Genomic DNA, 20,264 nt, shown 5'->3' with positions numbered 1-20,264 from the left:
TCCGTGTTCCTTCATTGCCACCTTAAGAGAGACTTCACGAAGAGAGGTGATTGAGGCTGTAGCTACTGTGACACATCACCCAGCCGTTTTGATCATGGCATCTCTCTTTCAGTATGGCAACGAAATCGACCTCAAGCCTCTGGGAAGTCGGCAGATGCAGTCTCAGTGCTTCACTGTGCACACCACCACAAACACCGATGACGAAGAAGTGCGCTTTCTTGAGGTAAGTGCAGTTAGTGCCTGCTATGTAGGCCAACCTCTTGAGGTGGTGGAAAAAGTACGAAGCATTTTATGCTGTACATCTCTCGCACATGTGTTTCGGCGGTGTCAGGTTTGATTTAACATGTCTTCAGGTAGTGTGCGAGCGGTTTTTGAAAATCTGTTAAGTGGTACGTGTAGTTCTCGGCAGCGTGTCGTCAGCACCCAGCCTTCCGGCTGCTGAAATCGAAATTGCTTCCCCCCCCCCCCAGGTTAGGGACGACGGACTGGTGCTGCGCGGTGCCAATGGTGTTGTGATAGAACGTTGGTGGTATGAGAGGCTGGTGAACATGTCCTACTGCCCCAAAAACAAGGTACTTTGTCTCTGGAGGCGGAGCTCAGGCCAAACGCAGCTCCACAAGTACTACACAAAAAAGGTGAGGGGGCGAGATGCCTCTTCTTGCTGCGGCAGCCAGGGGATTTTTTCTGGGTGGAGGGCTCCTTTTTTTGTCTTCTTTTTCAGTTTCTTCTTTATTCATTTCTATAGCAATTTTGTTGCACTGAAGAATTGGAAACTGATTGACCAGCTGTGAAATGTGGGGCCATATGCTGGAACAATGGTTTTCAGGGTCATGGTCGCACTAGGGTCTTGTTTGTAATGGGCAGCCGCATGGCTAAGCAAAAAAGTCGTGCCTGCTCTCATGTTGCGATGGCCGGTAAGACAAGCGGACACAGAACGCAGAACACTATCAAGCCATCAAAACCAGGAGTGCGCACTGCAGAATTGAAAACAAGGTAAATGGCCCATTGGGGGGTTGAGTTCAGACATTCTGTGGCCCCCTTTGCTCTGGTCTGTTACAAAGGCTTGGCACAGCGAAAAAGGTGTGGGCAGGCCTGATGGGTATCGAAGGAAGGGCACTGCGAAAAGTATGAAGTGGAGTTGTGTGCTTCCAAACGCCTATAACTTCACCGTTACTGCACCTCTATCCGAAATATTTTCAAAATTTTGATATTTATTTTGTTTATAGACATGGTACTTTTGCTACTGGTCACCTAAAATCATATGGTAAGCAAAATTGGTGTTGAATTGTTTCTTTTTTTTTTTTCAGTGCAAGGACATGTACTACTGTATCAAAGAGGCCATGGAAAGGGCAGCTGCCCAAGGAAATGTACTCAAGTCTGGTAAGTGAGATCTGCCTTTAGTTTATGCGTCATGCCTTCAGTTCAGCTCTTGGCCCCCTGTGGTGGCTCAGTGGTTATGGCGTTCACCTGCTGACCCGAAAGGCGCAGGTTGTAACCCTGCCACGGGAGTCAAATTTCAATGGAGGCGAAATTCTAGAGGCCCATGTACCGTGCGATGTCAGTGCACGTTAAAGAACCCCAGGTGGTCGAAATTTCCGGAGCCCTTCACTAGGGCGTCCCTCATAGTCTGAGTCACTTTGAGATGTTAAACTTCCATAAACCATAAACCATAAAATACTGAGTTCAGCTTGTGGTCATCATTGATTGGCCTGAACAAGTTAATACTTATAATGTGCTGGATTACAATTATAACAAAGCCACAGAGGGCTTACGGCAAACCAGTAATGCAAGACTCTGAGCTTCTCTGAGCTTACGAATGTAAATGTGGTTATGGGCAAGTAAATACACGTAATGTCAGGTTTCTTTCTGCAATTTTTGTTCAACATCTGTTATTTTAAAATGTGTGCTTTTAATTGTTGCCACCCCTTATGTAACACCATTTTTAAGGGGCCTTTAAGGTAATAAAATGAAATGAAATAAAATGCATTGTTGTGTCTTCAAGACCTTATAAGCAGATCACCTGACCTGCCTTGAAAAGAGCAGGGACACCCCGCAAGTTTTCCGGTTCTGTCTTTTGCTGATGCCTGTACACCGGGCCTCAAGAATGACAGGACTGGAGAAGATATGGCCTGCTGTGGTTTATATTACTTGCTACAGCTCAGTTTTTCTGCCAGGAATTTCGGTTTTCATCATGTGGGTTGTGACATGACAGAGATCGTGCACAACCCCTGCAAGTCACATGTGATCAGATGAGCAGCAACGGTGTCACTGTTCTATGAACGCACATGACCTGCTGTGGTTTTGCGCACTCTGTTGTGACATCGCAGCCCATGCAAAGTGAAACTCTCGACTAAAAGTAATTCTGTAATAAACGTACAGGCAAATGTCTTCTCCATTTATGTTGTTCCTGAGGCCCTGTGTGTTGTTAGAAGAAACAGTCTGAAAGTGCAGTGCCTCTACTTCTCCAAATACTTTAATTTTCAGCCAGACATATTTACTATTACTCCATAAGAGCATAGCGAAATAAATGCAGTACTACAGTTAGTTGGGTTCATTCATATGTACTGTAACACATTTACTCCGATTTTTTGTCGGTTCTCACGTGTGTGAACTTTTCAAATTAAAAAAAAAAAATAATGATAAGCTGTTCACATGTGCATTAAGGTTCTTATTCATTCTGTGAGACTTGCAAACATGTAGCAATTAACACGTGCACACTGGCGCACCGTGGTAAGTTGTATGCCATGGTGTGCTGTTCCACGCCTGCTGCTCTACGTACTCCTTTGTGTCATCCTAACCATTTATCACATGCTCTTTTTTCTGCGCAGGCACAGAACTCGGAGGAGAGTTTCCAGTGCTGGACTTGACAACGCGGGAAGGCGGCATTTTGCAAGTATGCATGGAAGGCGTGGGCTTGCTCTTTGCCAATAGCAAGGTAGGCCGTCTGTCTGCCTGACCCCTTTTTTTTTCTCTTTCTCTGTCTTTTCATTTTAATCTGTGCAACCCTTACTGTGGTTTTCTGTACTTTGTTGTGATGTCTCTTCAGGTGTGTGCGACCACGTTTTTCCTTTCACCACCGCCGGCGTGCGTAGCTGTAGCTGTCTCAGAGGAGCGTTGCCGTTTATTGTTCTTGTTGGCTCTCAGTCCACTTCATAAGCGGGTTTATAGGTGGCAGCACCACCGCATGGCCAGTTGTATTTGCATCCAACCGGTGGCTATGGAAGCAATAACAAGATTGCTCAGATGCCGACAATTTTTTTTTATAAGAGATCAAAACCGCGTCTTGTTTGTATTAAAATATTCCTGTCGTACAGTTGTAGACTAGAGTTTTCTTGTTGTTACAAGTTTTGTTCCAGTCAGCGAGCCTCATCGTTCATTTAATTTTTCTCAGGCATTTTCAGTATTGAAGCATTATTTGGTGCAAACTTTGCGTGAAAGGAGACAGCGCCGAATTCAGGCTGTGCATGAATGTAACATCGTCCTAACGTACCACAGTCGGCCAACCCTGTATGCAGCTTAGTTGAATGGATGAAAGAAAAAGAAAACGAAAACAGTGAATCAAAACAGTGCCCCTTTGTACTACTCTTACTTTTGTTTTTGGCACTGGCAGTAATGTGGCCAGTAAAGGTGTTTCTCATGGCAATCGGTTCAGTGTAACTGAAACTGTAATTAAAAGTCTCTGCACTTGCCATCATCTGGGAGAGTGTTTGTTGTTTAGGTGTTGACAGATTTCTTGTTGGTTATGTATTTTGCAGCATTTTATACTGCCCCATTCCTTTTTCTCTGAGTAAGCGAGTTTAGTTTGAATGTGTTCACTTCACAGCTTTATTGTTACTTGGGAGAAATCGGTGGTGCAGTTAAACAGATTTGCTCACAGTTTATTTTGCTAGTACGCTGCGCATAGGTCAAATGTAGCGCTGTCACTGTTCAAGGAAAAATAGTATTGGAACAACTTGCAAGCTTCAACTGTCCGTGCAAGCAACGCTTGTCACACTGCAGAACTGACAAATCTGCAATGGATGACATTCATTGTTGGTATCAATCACTCTTTGCAACTGTGTGAGAAAACTGAGTGAGGTGAGGTAAAAGTGGCATTCACAGTCAAATGAATTAAGGGAACTCATCCACATTAATTTAGGCTTAATTTATACTTCCAATATGTGTGATCTTGAGGAATGAGATTGAAAATGAAATTAAGGTAAACAGGGCAACTTTACCATTCTTAGTTATTAGACATGCTGATGAATGCACACCTTGCTGAATTACCAGTAAGTACTTAACCTTGTCCCTGGTGAGCCTCAGAGCCACATTCTTGCAGTAACACAGTGCTTGCCGATTTTATTGTTCACCAGTGGTGGCCAATAACGCTATGTTTGCATCTGGCATCTTATGTGCTCTCACGTTGCTTTCATATCCAACTCAGTCTGGTTTCCTGGTTCCCTTAAGTCACAATGGTTTTTCTCATCACTCATTTTACAATTATCGTAGTGTTCCGAAGATTACCGTGGAACAGTACTCTGCATTAATAAAATATTCTGTCGCCATTGTGCGCATATTTTTTGCTTGCGGCACTGTTCCTGTCTTTGTTGTCATCACTTGGCGTATGCCGTGAGTTTTCATCGTCTGCTAGTGTGTAAGGAATGTGGTGTTAAGTTGGCCAAATGTCATTGATTGCTAATTAGAACTTGCTGTGTGGCGGCTCTTGTCCTGGTTTTGTAGGCAAGCATGGATGTAGCATATGTAGGATTAGACAAAAATCAGCGAGTGGAAAATATACACGCAGAGTCGTCCAGTCGGAACACATTTTATGAGTAGCAACGTGCAAAGACGATGCTAGTATACCTGTGCAAGTACCAATGCGATACAATGCAAGTAGACAGTACTCGGGGCATAAGAGATGCCTAACCAGGTGCTTTTTTTAGCTGCAGCTGATCTCAGACAGCTGCTAGAGAACAAAGCAGCATATAAATCAGTGTTGTATATTTTTTTTTGTCTGCTGTTTCTTCTGATATAGCTATTGTCTACGCACAGATGTGCTGCTGGAGTTGGGTGAATAAAAGTCTGGTGCTTTGCACGTCAGTCTTTCTGTTGAGCAAGCTCAAGACAAAAGAAGAATTATAGTTACGCCTGTGATCTTTTGTGGTTTTTGTCTTGCTGTAACCAGTTTCAGTGCTTGTTCAAAATATGTTACAGTTGCTGCTGTGCTCTGAAAGCTTTTTTTTGTTTTCCCTTTTGGAAATGAAAAAGAGAAATGCAAAAGAAGACAGTACCTTTCAGTCTGTCTTCACTTGATGCTGCTATGTTGAGACCTCCTTTCTAGCTTAGCCTTACACTGTTGTTGACTTTCATTGTAAGAAGCTCCCTTGGCAAAAATTAATTGAGGGATCTGCGCTTCAAATGCCTATTCCCAGTTACTGTTTGTATGTTGTATGCACTCAAAGCTGCTGCAAATGTCGAAGCTACAATTCTTGCAGGCTATAATGTGCTGTTCAGGGTAGCTCCTCTGCAGTGTAAGGCGCATGCGATCAAATCAGTGGCTCATGCAGTAGCTCGAAACAGCATCTTAGTTTCTGAAGGTCAGTCTAACTGAGTCTCATTCCGGCTCGCAAAAGAGAAGAGAAAAATGGGCATGTGCTGGCACAGTACTGTTTTTTTTTCTGTAGTGAAAGGGACATCAATTACCCTGTGCCAATCACTAGAGTATTATAGTGACTAGCCTTAATTCTGTACCATTGTGAACCTCGTTATGCTGCAGTTCATTGTTTGTGTGTGCATGCATACAAGAAAAATGCTTATAAAGGTGACATGAGTGGATAAACCATAGACCACCATAGGCACGAATTCACTGGAAGTTTGCTTGGGTTGTTAGTGAAAACCAGATGTACTTTTCAAAAACTTCAAGTGCAAATGATTTGCCTTTCTATTTATACTAAATAAACCACACAGACAAGCTTGGGAGGCATTAAAACTGCTTTGCTTTTTTAAAATATAAGCACTTCGTTTAGTTTGGCATTCAAAAAACCCTGTTGAATGTCTTGAGAAGCTGATTTTTAGATGCAGCTGTAAAGTACTACGGGACTGGACACGCTCTTAAGATTAAGAGACTGCACACTCTTTTTCTTTTTGAGACACACAAAGTCAAATGTGAGAATATATTTGCGTCGTGTAAAGCAACACCAGTAGTGCGTCTTCCAGGGGACCATACGAAAGCACAGGGAAAACCATAGGCTGTGCATAAAAAAAATTATAGCTACTTTGTTCCGCCTTGCATGAGAGGTAGACGTAGCACTTGTGCCATCCTCTGATCATCTTATCTGCTGAAGATGTGAAAGGCCTTGGAAAGGGGTCCTTATCAAATATGGTTCCTAACAGACTGACTCAAAATGTTATGTGCCATGATATTGCATTACATGTAGTGTGCAACTGGACATATGCAGTCCTTTCATAACATTCTTTATGCTTACTTAATCCCCTAGTCTGCACACTTCTCCAAATGTTCTGAGCAAGCACAAAAGAAGAAGTACTAATAGGATTTTGATGCCCAGTTTACTTCCCCCAACTGGACTCTCAGATTAAGCACAATGGGTTCCATGTTGTGTTGTACAAGACAATAGTATTTGTTGCTTGAGTGTGTAATTCTGTATCGTAATGTGTTAGTACTTGCTTAGTGAAGCATTCAGTACACTTCTCATGAACTGGAACAGCATAATTGGGGGTTTCTTATTCATTGTGGAGTGTTAAGTGCACTGAAGGGAATTAAAATGCGACAGCCTGACGCAGTAAAAAATGCCAAGCTGTGTTCAAATTAACCCTTCGAGGGTTGATTTTTTTTTTATTTTAATGACAAAAACCTTCTCCCCAGGATCAAATTTTTGTATTGCTGATTTTGAACAAACAAAATGAATAAAACTGGGAAACGTTTTAGGAACAGTACTTTTGTCATAACATCTCTCAAAATTGCAATTTCTTCCCTTTATGATAGTTCTCAAAGCAGGGCTCTGTGCAGAGTGCCTCGTCGCATTCCGCGCACATAAAACGTGTGTCTGCTCTCCGCTTGGAGCGCTGAGTAAGTTTAGCGCACACATGGCACCTTCACTGGGTGTGGCTGCGCTAAGCGAAGGGGAAAAGGGTCTAAGGCACCCTCTCTGAACAGTGGTGCGCCATTAGTTGTACTGGGCTGCCTGCGTTTTGCCTTCCATACTGTGGACGTTTCATCTGTTGTTGGTGCTGGTCTAGTCCCAGTTGAGAGAGCCATCACTGTCACTGCTAGAAGAGAGTGTGGTGCGTTGTGCCTAAACGCAACTTTACCAGGCATCTGAACAACTCGAAAGAAACTGAGTAAACACAGCGCAGAGTGATAGTACCCCTTGAGTGCTGGTAATAACGTGCTAAGGACAGCGCCAGTCAAGGTAAAAACCAGTTTTCACTGCCTCCACAAGACCAGGCAACGCACGCAGAGAAATCAAAACCTTGCAAGCACGTCATCGTAAATTACGCAAAGTGTTAAAGGTCAAAATCAGTTCTCTTTTTCTCTATAAGAAGGTGGCACAAACACTTTTGTAACACTTCTTACAAGTTCTAGGAGGTGGCAGCACTTCCCACTGAGCATATATTCTCAGTGCAGTGTGAATTTTCAAACGTAAGATCGCCGCTGTACGTGTACGGCAAAAACCCTCGAAAGGTTAAAGGAACGGCGAGGACACGTCCGTGTAATTTTTGTCTGGGGTAAAATCAGTTCTATGGCTTTTTCTTGCTAAGCTGTTGTTTTTTTTCTTTGGCCTCAGAAGAGGTATTTATAGCTGAGGAAATTGTATTTAGAATTTTTCTATCACCTGATTCAAACTCTTGACATTAAAACTGAAAAGGACTCTGTGATAACTGTCGGCAAGTGATTGGTGGTCTAGCCTCAAGTATCCACGCACAAAAGCTGTCTTGATTCACTGCAGTTTGGTTACGGAAATGGCCTGTAGGGGGCGATACCCGTATTTAATTTTTTTTACTGTTTCTAGCTTGAAAAGGTTTACTTGGGGGAAAGTAGCCTCTTAGCCATTAGAATGTGCTTATCTGGCGCGCCCATTATACCTGATGGCACAGGCAGGGACAGTTTACTGTTCAATCCTTTTGCTCATTCCAGCTTACTTATTGTCTCTTTAAAACCATCGCATGATGACTGTGTGCACATATCAGCATATGAAGTGGGGGATAATACTGTGTGTTTTCACCCATGTTAATGTCAAGTTGTAGCAGCTCAAGACAGCACCTTTATATATTAATGTGCAGGTCTTTTAGTGTTATTTTCAGGAATCCATTTCGTTTTCATTGAGATATTCCACACTGTGGCCTCATTTGTATCTCAATTGTATGGTGCCCACAGGTGTGAACAGGGGATGCGACGTTGTTTGTTCTTTCTTATATGCAGCAGCCATGTTTAAGTTCATTTCATTAAGACAAGCCTTCCTGTTTTATGCTGCTTAGTCTTTACTGATTCGTGATTGTGCACTGACTTTCTAGAAGGAGGAAAAGTGAGCTCAGGTGGCGTGCTTGCACTTTTCTGCAGCTGTTTCCAGTGCTTGATTCTACTAGTTCGCAATTTGAGCCACCAGACCCCAAATCCACAATACGAACCCTTATTATGTGGGCATCTGTTACAGTGTACCACAGGAGCCTTAAATTTCACGCATTTAGCCATGAAGTGCCTATTTTGGATTCCTGAACGATCGCTGTGACCGTGGAATGAAGCAATGGAAGTCTTTGTTAGGTGTGATGCTTGGTGACGTTAAGCTGCGGTCTGTCCAGTGCTCATTGAAATTTCATTTCAAGTGGTCATCTCAGTACAACTGTCATACTGTAAAACAGAGGATTGAATGCTCACTGGCCTGCAGTAAATGTGCCATTTCCTCCTTAGGATAGGTGCCAAAGGCAGAAACTAGGTTGTTTAGTTAGTAGTTTAAGTGACGTGTTAATAATATTGTCTTCATGCCGGGGCTGTCTTTTAATGCTTGCTATTGTTTGAATATAAGAGCCAGTGATCTAACTCCAGGGTCTAACTGCCTTTCCCACGACTAGTGAAAGAAAAGAGCTTTGTCAGGTCCACTAACTTACGCAATCCATTTGTGAAGTGTCACATACTCTCTCCCTTCCTTTGCTGTTTTTCTCCCGAGCATTTTATTTGCTTAGATCATAGTATTACTGCTATCCTGTTGTTTGTGAGGTGCGGAATTATCATTGTATACATTTAGATTTTGTGCTTCATGGTCATTCTTACCAGAAACTTTACTTGCTCATAATGTGCTGTTGCAACAAAAGATTGCAGTGCTCTGTGAAAATATGTCACAAAATATGTGCAGGATATCTGTGTGGTGATCATGCCGTTAGCATCTGTAGACAGGCTTTGGCAGAATAGGATAGTTGAGCTGAAAAATGAAATGAAGTGAAGCCATATGGCTGCGCTTGGGTGGATTCCAATGAGTAATTACTCCCTTATTACAAATCTACTCCACCTTGGGGGATTCCCCTAAACATTTAACTAACGCTGTTCCCTCTTTGAGTTATTGATCATATGCTAGCCATCCCGGTTAGCTCTGTTGGTAGAGCAGCTGCTCTAGAGAAGCGATGATCCCAGGTTCGAACGCCATACCAGGTCGCATTTTTCTTAAACTACTACGTTTCTGTGGAAGCTGAGTAGCTTTCCTTTGTAGCCGTATGGCTACGCTTGGATGGATGCCTAGCAAGTAAGCCTTATTAAAAACGGAACAAGTGAGAGAGACATAAATGCAAACACTTGGATGATCCCCGAATAAGGTGCTCAGGTGATCCTTAAACCTGGCCCGAAATATATTTCTTTTCTGTCGGGTCACAGCCAACTAGATGCTGTGGAGGTTTAACCTGCGGCGAGGTTCTTTTACTCTGGTGTCACGAAGTGAATGAGAGTGTAACAATCAGTGTAGCTGTTACTCTCTGCAACACCTGTATGCAGCCTTGATGTGAATGGCAGCGAGGCCAACAGTGATGGTTTCTGGTTTTTTGGTTCTGTTGTGTCGAGAGGACCTTCTCAAAACTCCTCCTCTTGCTTGCTTTCACTGTTATTTGCTTACTTTTGGTGTAATGCTGCTGAATGCTTGATATGACCCCCATGGTCTTACTAAGTTGAGTGTCTTTTTCTTCTTCTTCTTTTTCCCTTCTACCCCTTGAGGTGACTGAGGCTGTATGTCAGAGCTACCTTTGCTCCCTCCTTTCCCACCTGCCAGTGTAACTCCCAGAATCGCATTTTGGCCCGTGTTGCTCCAGGGAAGAGCAAAAATTTGCCTTTCCTTCTTTCTGTTTTTTTTTTCATTATTTTTTCGTGTCAATTTGTTTGTTTGTTTATTTATTTATTTACTTATTCACTGTATTTCTATCTCCCATTAGGTCCTCTTACAGTTAATATGGGAAAGTGAAGTGCCCTTAAAGGCTAGCAAACTACTTAACCTGACACGAAGTTTTTCCTTTCTTTTTGCACTCTTGAAGTCCTTTTAACACTTAAGACTCTTGTAGTGCATTTCTTACTACAGGGTGAAGAATTCTGCTTTTCTTCTGCACATGAGTTCTGTTCAGTATTTTCCTGCTTTTGAAGCATTTCATGGAAGCTGTAGCAGTATATGCCAGCGCTCTGTTTTGTCCAAAATTTTTGCCAGACCTACCTTGTGAAGAAGTGTTCATTGCTGATGCACACTTCTTTCTTTTTTCCTTCTTCTTCTTTTTGCTTCAATTTTGCCGTCCTGGACACTTGTACAGTAGCGGGGGTGCCTTTTATATTGAGAAGGCGACTCTTAGCTTGGATAAAATTTCGTAAATCTGTGCGCAGCAGTCTCTTCTTGCCTTCTGAAGCCAGCTGTCTTTTTGCTCACTTCTCTAGTGAGGTGAATCTTGGAATGAGGTCTGTGCATGCTATTTTTTGATACATTTGCCCTCCTCCCTCTTTTATTCACTTTTGATTCCACATTTGTATATCTATATATATATATATATCTTCGTATAACCGCCTCTTCTCTTGTGTATATACATATACGTACCTCTCTTTTTCCTGCCCAGATTTTTTTTTATAAATATCTACACGTACCACATCTCTTCTTCCCCACCCCACAAAAAGATATCTTTTCGTATGGTCGAAAAGAAAGGAGCAAGCGAAGGGACTTTTGAGATGGTCCTATACTGTGTCTTTTCCACTACTGCTTTTGTCAACATGCTTGTCTTTTTGCCTTCCACATTCAAAAAGCCATTTCTCTCTCTCTCTCTGTTTTATCCATTAGGCAAATGGAAGTGCCCTCTTTCTTCCCAAACTCTTTTTACATTTTGTCTTGCCTTCTTTCCTTCTTTCTGCCTGTTTGCACACTTTGTTTCGTTTTTCTCACATTCTTATTCTTCCTACGCTTTGACTCCGTCGGAGGTTAAGAACAAAGTGAACAAGTGCTCAGACGGCTTTGTGTTGTTCGGCAACTTGAGCCAACTTTCTTCTTTTGTGCATTGCTGTCATAGTCTAACTTCCGTTTGTAATGCAGTTATAGTTCATTGCTGGTGTACTTGCAAGTAAACCCTTTTTCTTTCTCCCTACTTTCCAATTTGCTTTCGTCACTCCTGATTTATTTTACAATTATAGGTTAAGTAGGCGTTGAGGAACTTGGCAGTTAGTAAAGTGAACAGGAAACTGAGCTACTGGACATATATGTGAAACTGTGTTAGAGGGTAGTTACGGCGCATGGAGAGAGAGTGGTTTCTCTTTTAATTCTAGTCTCGCGCATTTGCAGCAGGCTTTCTGCTGCAGTCTTAGGTGAGCCACAAGCCTGCATACAGAATTGTAGCAGTGTTTGCAGTCACAGCTGTGTGCTCTGTCATTTCTACCAAGCTGGCATTTTTTGTTTTTCCGCAGTTATATACCTTTTTTTCGTGTATGTACAACCTATGCAGTCTTTCTTCATTCCTGTATATATATATATATATAAATACATATATATATTTTCCCCCTCCCCTCTCCCTCTTCCCCCCTAACTAATGCCAACCCTGGGGTTCTTTCTTCTATGTCGCTGTGTGTCTCTTGTCCACTCCTCCCACGTGAATGCGGGGAAAAGGACTTTGAGGTACAGACCCAACTCTTATTTTTTTTCCCTTGTCGCTACTGTTTTGCAGTTAAACATATTAGAGGGCTGGAGAATGCAAAAGTGTTAGCTTTAGACATTTGCCTAGATGTGCCTAAAATGCGTTAATTTAAAAATGAGCTTTTTTTTCACTTGTGGCTAACTGTCAAGTAGTGCGTGCCCTTGCTAAATGCACTCTCACTGTGTAAATGCAAGCAAAGCTTTCTTTTTTTATATATATATCAAGCTGAAGAGGGCGGGCTGCTTCTACTATTGTCACCACCATCACTGCTGTCACCACCACCACCACCATCACAACAACTGTCACTACAACAGCAGTCACTACTTACTTAGCCGTAGCAATAGTTGTACTAGCATTGCCGTACATAGCTGCTGCACTGTAGTTGCACGCCGTGCTACTGTCTTACACGCAGACAAACAGCTGAGCGCACTCCAGTTGGCTGCTAGGTCGGCGCAACTCGTGGTTGTGACAGCCTGGCAGCAACAACACTTGTGCCAACATGAGCAGATGCGCACACGCACACCTACCACCTTCTCTTTCTCTCTCTCTCTTTCTTTTCTTTTCTTCAACTTGGTCTCAAAAAGCATGATGCCGTCTATCTTATATATATATATCTATATTGCTTGATTCCCGTAGAATTGGAGCAACACCACATGATTTGACGTGACTTTGACCATCTCCAAAAGTTTCTTCTTTTGCTGCTGCTTTCGGTTTGTGGGTGTCACCCCCCCCCACCCCCCATCTTCTGTGCAGTTGTTTGGGTTTCTACTTTGCTTTTTTCTTGTTTTAATTTTTTTTTTCCCCCTTTCAAGTCTTTTCTCTGCTGCTATGGTTTCCCCTTCCCGACCAGTTGCCTGCCCCGTCTATCAGTTGTGCTTGTTCTTGCAGATGTTGGTCGGCATCGATGAAGACTTGCACACCACATACACACAATCCTGCCTCAGCTGTTTCTCTTCTTTTGCTTTCTGTCACTCTGTCTTCATCCGACTGGTTTCAGTCCCTGTTTCTCCTTGGCTGCTTCAGTTGTCTTCTTGTGGCAGTGGAGTGGTGTTTGTGACTGCACCTTTTAGCATGTTGTTGTTGCATGTGTGTTGTCACTGCACGTGCTTGTTGTGTAGCTTGCAGAGACCTTCCCGGTCCCAGTGCTCCTGTGTGTCCCACTCTGCACTCCTTTCCACAGGCTGCTGAGCTCAGGGAGAGATGAGGCTTAGCTTGAAAGCGAAAAAGCGTACCTGCGCAAATGTGTACAATGGTACTAACTTGAATACACCTTGAATGAGGGTGTGCATCTGTTAGCAACGCCCTTGAATAGATTGGCTGCTGGGCTTTTGCAACTGTAGGATGCAAGCTGCCTAAATGAGCTTTATTTTTGCGTATTTGAACAAATATTTTAATGCCTGCTAGAAGCTGCTGCTATTAGTCTACAGAGTCCCTTTGTCACCAAGCAGAGTCCCTTCATCTCCCCATCTTTTCTGTTTGTTTTTTTTCCTCTGTTTCATATTTGTTTACTTCAGAAGGCCTCAGTAAGCAATGCTGTTGCTTGAGCTTCAAGTTGAACAAAGATTAAAACTCTGAATTGTCACTAATGAATGCAATACTTGTGTTTTTCCTAGGTCCTGGACATTGTTCTAGTGGTTAGAATATAAATTAGAATCTCGCAATGCTATCTATCGAAGCGTCTTGGCAGATAACAGCCCTGAGTTGTTGTCTAGCCAGCCTAAATAATTGCCGCATTAACTGTGCCCTGAAGTCGAATGGTGCTGGTCAAAACTCGCAGCGAGGCTGCTCACCTTGTGACAACCTCTTGTTTCACGAAGGAAAGTCGTTTGCGCCTTCTGTTTTTTTTTTCTTTTTTCTTTCTGAATTTTGACTGACCTGCTGTCGCGTGCTAGACTGGGTATCGGTAGCACATGTGTATTGCACCGATGCACTTTGGTTGTTCTCTCTTCCACCCATCCACCTCACTGCACTGGCATGACACGTTTCTCACATCAAAAGGGGTAGAGCATGGTGTACAGTGTCTGCAAAAATATGAGGAGCCCACTGCGTGGTGCACATATGCGGCACATGCCACATATAAGTGGTACATCTTTGTATATCACATATATGTGGTCATTCCATGGTTGTGATTACCTATAGAGCATTAAGAGCTGTCCTGCTTAATCTCTAAGCTTTGCAGTGCTAAGAGGGTTACGGAAGCTTTCCCAAACGGCCCGGTGCCACCTACTGTCAGTCTCACAGTGGGCTCTTTACTTTTGACGAAGACTGTACCTCGAAAAACCCTTCCACTGATATGTCCGTGTTTAGCTGTAGAGGTTTGCTGCACATTCATTCATTCTTGTTTTGTTTTTGCATTTTAATCCCTTTGTAGCTCTTTTTTTTAATGTTTTACTTATATTTATTATTAATGTGCTACTGTCACACAGGCAGCACATTTATTTACAGCAAAACCTCATTGCAAGAGCCTTGTGTAGGCTGAAATCTCAAATGCAGGCTAGGCTGTCTTTTTTTGCTTTTTGGCTACAGTGGTATACGTTGTAGCATTATTGAGAGGGCAGAATTCGATGTCTGCTCATAGTACATATTCAGCTCACATATTTGTGTGCTGTCTGTTCATTTGCTTTTAAAGGCTGCTTATCTCAATTCGGTTCCAACAGTCCTTGTTTTCCTTTTTCTGTCCAACACGTAAAATTATTGGCTTGTAGGAAGCAGAATAATATTTCAAACTTTTTCAAGGCCCTGTTTATTTCTTGGGCTAAGATTGACTGAATATTAGCTCATTTCTGGCATTGAAGTTCCTTCCTACTGAGGCTTAAAACTTAAGGTAGTCGGAAATTATCAGCACTGTAGAAGCAAAAAGAAAAAGATTGAGCAGTCAGTAGTGGTGCTCTGTATTATTCAAAATTAATCTTTTTTTTGCACACCCCAGCAGTTGGAAAATGCTTTGGTAGAATTTAAGGGACGTGCCCAAGTTTATCCAGCTCCTAGGGACATTTTCCTTTGCATTCCTTTTAAATTGATCAATATTGCCTATATTTAATGCATCGATAGTTTTTGCAATCCAGAGTAACTGTTCGAGTTCATTGGGCATTCTCCGCCATGGCACTTGGTTGCATGCTGCCTGAAATTGGTGCTTTAAGTGTGGAAGCATACTTCTTTCATTCATACCTGTTATTGTGAAATGAGTACAAATATTAAAAGACAGTTTTATTTGCAATAATGCGTTAGGTGCTTGGGGAGGTAATTATTGAGAGCTGCCTCGGGTGCTTCCAGATTCATTGGCTTTCGTCGAGGTGGCTTCTTCATTTTGGCATCATATATGATGGTTTCATGTATATTTTTTTGCATACGTGAAGTCTCATATATGATGACTTTGTTGGGCAAAATGACATCGTACATGAGGTTTTGTTGTATTTTTAGTTCCACCTTTGCACCTCATTGCATCACCTGTGTAGGCTCCTAAAGAGTGCAGTGCTCATCAGTGTTGTGAAGAGTGCTCGAGTGATGCACTGCACGGCAAAGACTGCGTGCCCTCTAGGTCTGTGCAGTGCAGTACATCACTCGACTGTCTCATAAAATTGGCGATCTCTGTAGTGGATCACAACACGAACCACATTCATGGAGGTTAATGAATACCACAGTTATGTTCAGGCCGCCCAAGTGCTTTTCCATACAGTTGCACAGAAACACAACTCATCGTCTATACTGAAAGCTCACACAACACAAGCAACCAAAATTACAACTCCTATCTTGCCCATTTATATTTTTAGAAGGTTATTGAAGCTTCGTTAGGTCGCAAAATGACTGTTACAGCTCATCACTGGTGCAAAATTGAATTATGCCACCATGCTGTGCAACAGTTTTTGTGCTTTAGTGGGAGCGTGCATTTTTTCTTAAGGCTTACTTTTTATGTGCAGGCATTTGCTTTGATTTCTAGCGATAAGGACGTCAAGTACAGTGTTAATGGTAATGTAAGCACACTGGTATTCTTAACACACCGTGGTATTTGGATTGCCATGTTTAAGGAGAAAAAAAAAGTTTGAAGTAAAACCCCACATCGGTCCAAAGCATGTCCCCCATCTTCCTCTGCCCCCTGGGTTAAAGATATGGAAAAAAGATGTGCTTACATTCGCATTAATGCAGTATTTGTTGCATGCCTTTGTAGCTGTGTACTGCATTCCATTGGCTTGTTCTGGGGGAAAAGTAAAAGGAGAAGGGTACAGAGCTGGTGTGTTTGCATAGCTGTCAAGCCATAGTTCTTAAAACTCAGCACTAGGTGGTTTCTTGTAATTTATGTATTCTGCATGCTTCTGATGTTGGAAAACTTGTTCATTCTTCCAGTTCTTTGTAAGAATAGAAAATATCAAGAGATGCTACACACAGAACAATATCATCTTTGTACTTGAAGAATACAGTAAGTAGCCCACAAAAGTGGGGTGGTCTTTCCCAAATTGGAGAGCATTTTGTGCCTGTTTTAGCTTGTGGCTCCAGATATGCTGTTTTGAAAATTCCAGATTTTGTTGATTTTGTTCCGTTTGTTTCATTCCATTCGAAAAAATAAGAGGAAATGCTACTATACTGGATTTACTATTTTAAAATTATGTTGATTAATTCTAAACTATAGCAAAAGTCATTTCATTTTTTTAAGTCATGAAATTTGTCTAGCTTTGCATGTTTCATATCATTTGTATGTTGATTCATTGATGTACTTATGTAAACTGGAGAAAAACTGCAACTGGCAGCATCACAGTTAGACTGCTGTTTCGTGTGTGTTTTGTAACTGAGTAGAATGCAATACTTTTGTTGCAGACCCGAAGACTCATCGTATTATCGAGAGGAAGTATGAGTCTAAAATGGTGAGCATTTAATTAAATACAGAGATTTACTTGAAAACTGGGCAATATTTGTGGATGTAGTGCTGAAAGTATATGCGGAGTACTAAAGTGAACTGGATTTAGAAGAATTTGACCAGTGCAGTTTTACGAGACTGAGCAGCAAAATTTTGACTATTGCAGTTTTGCGAGACTGAGCAGCAAAATATCAGTTTTAGTTAATAATAATCACTGATGCCTATGATGTCTGGCTACTTTATTTGGTGTAGTGAGTACAAATTATATATAGACTCTGCAGCGGTCACAGTAACACATGCTTGCACTTTGTCTGTCTACGCAAACATTGCTAATAAGCAGTTCTAATCGCTTATTGCCTGATCATTAGTCATGGTCTTTTTAGCTTTTTAATGGACGCATTAAGGCATGCACCCATTGGTTTGGGGTGGTGGTCATCTAGGGTTAGTTCATTCTATTAAGAAAGAAAAAATTTTCTTTGAGGTACTTGCCAAAACCACCTGGAGCTGTCCACCAAATAGAAGAGCATGAAGCCTGCCAAAAGAGTGCTGTTTTTAGAACTTCTTATGACTTTGACCTGTGCAACTATGAGCTTAGTATTGAGGGCAAGTTGACATTAGCTAAATTAACCTTTTGAAGATACTCAGTCATTGATAACATTTGATGCATTTTAAGGCTTCCTGTGCCTTGTATGATACAGCGTCTTGTTTTCGAGTCAGTGCTTGACTGTCTGCCTTCATTAAAAATCTGGACATTCTTTTTTCATTTCAGGCAAATGATATATGCTATGCAGTTCTCTGTGTTTTTTCATACGTTGTTTCTGGTGATCCCCGGCCCAGTCATCCGTGAACTCTACGAAGTTGCAAGAAGCAGAGTTCACAACTGCTGACAGTGAGGTGTTTATATATATAAATATATATATACTTAGAAAAAGGACACTGTCACAAGTTACAGATGTGTCATATAATAGTTTCAGGCTTGCCAGAGTCATGATTATGAGTGTTGCATGGTCTGGAGCAGGCTTTAGCTCCTGGCGCTATTGTACTGGAAAAATAAAAGCACATCGATGTTACTCAAACAAGACTCTCTTCATTCACTTTTCTCTTTCTGATAGCATCAAGCTATGACATTTGTCATTGAATAAAGCAAACACTCATGTAAGGGCTGCACTTTTTTTTTTTTTTATTGAGGGCCCCATGTCGTAGAAAAGCCGGCATCGGCCATGAGCAAAAAATCCACGAACGATCCCCAGAAGAGCAACCTAGGGGCAGGTGGGCCACCTATATGGTATGAACTTATGACATCATCACAACTTGCCCAGCGTAGCAGATGGCGGTTGAATTATATTGACTGGTCGCAAGAGGTTGCTCAAGGAGAGCAACCTGGGTTGCACAAGCTCCACCAGTGGCAGCACCTGCCATCGTAGGGCAGTAACACATCACTTAACCGCTGCACCATTGCGCCAGTATTGGTAGGACTGCCAGCGATCTATGAATGTAAAGTAGAGAATGACTAACTCCGCATATATGGGCATCAAGTCATTAACGCTATCTTGACGTGCCCTTCAGGCAGCTCTTAAGTGAGCCCTCCAGTTATTTTTGTTTTATTTTTTAAAGTGTTCAGGGGATAATGAGAATGATCATCTTGCTAACATTACAAAGCGCATGTAGAGGGTAAGGCAGCTAGATGGGATACTAGCAAGCGCTCTCGGGAGACAAAAGACGTAACCTCATGGATATAGCTGGCAGAACTGCCAAAGGTTACCAGTAAGCTGAAGCTAACCAACATAAGGAAGCTTAATGTGCAGAGAATTGGGAATACTGTAATGAATGCAGGTAGCCTAAAAACTGTAAAGAGGATAGGCATAGGCAAAAATGGGATGTATTTGCAAAGAGACTAGAGCAGTGTCATTGCCAGTTTGGATAAGATAAGGTAGCGGAGGAATTCTACCTCGATCTATAAGGTAACCAAAGTAATAGGGCTGATAACGATGGAGGCAGCGGTGCGGAGGGACCGTCGTAACGTGGCACCTTCTAGAGAAGAGCAAAAAAATTTGTCTGCTAATAACACAAAACATGCAAACGCATGTGGACAACGCAGCTAGGCGCAGTCCGGTTCCAAATGCACACACAAATTGGCAAGTGTCTGCTTGACAGCTGCAGCCATCTGTCGCATATGCGCCTCTACAGTCGCAACTCGAGAATGCAGCGCCGAAGGCCCTTCAGAAGAGGCTCCTGTTCTGGCTCTGCAGCAGAAGCTAGGCAGGAAAGGGACAGGGGCTTTTGCCCTCAGCCCTATAGTGACCCCGCACTGTCTTCTCAACTTCCCGGGGCCCCCTTAATTAGAGTGCCTTGATGTGTGCGGCGGGAGAGCGTTCACACTGAGGCACCCTACCCTTAACCCCTCCGCACCCCTGGCCCAAACAAACCACACTCCCCAGGGGACATGGAAAAATGCCCTTCTTCCCTTTCTTGCCTAGTCTCTGCCTCATGAAAGCCGCTCGACGCCATTGGCTTGAGAGCCTTCTTTGAGGGGCTTCGCTGCTGAATTCTTGAGTTGTGGCTGACCATAATTAACCTGAACTACGAATGCACAGTAGGAGCTGCCGGTTTGTTTTCAACCATTAAAGTTGGAGGAGGAGATGTGCGCATGCACAAAGCAAAGGGGGAAAGTGGTGAGAACCTGGTAGCTGCAGATTCTTTGAAGGACGGTCGTAAGGACATTGTGCTTGGAACAAGAACTCCCCCACCCCACCCCGTTGTGTACAAAACACAACTACTGTATTCTCAAAGAACACTGACACCTTGATAAGTGAGATGTCAAGGACTTGAAAAACTGACTGTCCGTTGTTTACAAGGCATTCACTAAGGTAACCACTAATTGAATTAGATCAACCTTACAGTTAGTCAACCAGAGGACCAGGCTGGCTTTCGGAAAGGCTACGCAACAATAAGCCATATATTCACACCATCAATCCGGTAATGGGAAAATGCGCAGCATATACCAACCTATACACCAAGTGTTGCAGGGAAGCCTGCCACTAATTTGTTTAAATAGGGTTTTTGAGGTAAAGAGAAACTTTTTGCGGCATAGTAATACCAGTGTTGGCGGATGTCAAAAAAACATGCTAATCTTGTTGACTAGTAAAGTGATCTAATAGTTAACTTATCTGCTATTATCAATAGGTGCCCAGTTGCGATTGGTAATTTGTAGCGGGGCGATTTGATAGCTATATGAGTCCTTAAAATTTTGAAAGCATAAGTACCCTCGCCACTGTGACTCATC

The 20,264-nt window shown here is 42.5% G+C and overlaps 1 protein-coding gene across 5 annotated transcripts in view; it reads left to right on the top strand.

The window, feature by feature from the left end:
• Positions 1–18,060, top strand: part of Rab3-GEF (Rab3 GDP-GTP exchange factor) — a 73,053-nt gene extending 54,993 nt beyond the window's left edge. For 4 of the 5 annotated variants that reach the window (XM_089566233.1, XM_089566231.1, XM_089566232.1 and 1 more), the window contains 7 exons: positions 113–223; positions 471–635; positions 1,308–1,380; positions 2,829–2,935; positions 16,474–16,546; positions 16,942–16,988; positions 17,751–18,060. In XM_089566233.1, the coding sequence (XP_089422359.1) occupies positions 113–223; positions 471–635; positions 1,308–1,380; positions 2,829–2,935; positions 16,474–16,546; positions 16,942–16,988; positions 17,751–17,828 (654 nt within the window). In that variant the 3' untranslated portion in view covers positions 17,829–18,060. The remainder of the gene's footprint in view (positions 1–112; positions 224–470; positions 636–1,307; positions 1,381–2,828; positions 2,936–16,473; positions 16,547–16,941; positions 16,989–17,750) is intronic. The other variant, XM_089566230.1, reaches the window with a different exon arrangement.
• Positions 18,061–20,264: the final 2,204 nt, after the last annotated feature.

The sequence above is a fragment of the Amblyomma mixtum genome, chromosome 1 (genome assembly GCF_055824585.1).
Source record: "Amblyomma mixtum isolate Tamu chromosome 1, ASM5582458v1, whole genome shotgun sequence".
In the NCBI taxonomy this organism is placed as follows: Eukaryota; Metazoa; Arthropoda; class Arachnida; order Ixodida; family Ixodidae; genus Amblyomma; species Amblyomma mixtum.
This window is presented reverse-complemented; position numbering and strand designations above follow the sequence as displayed.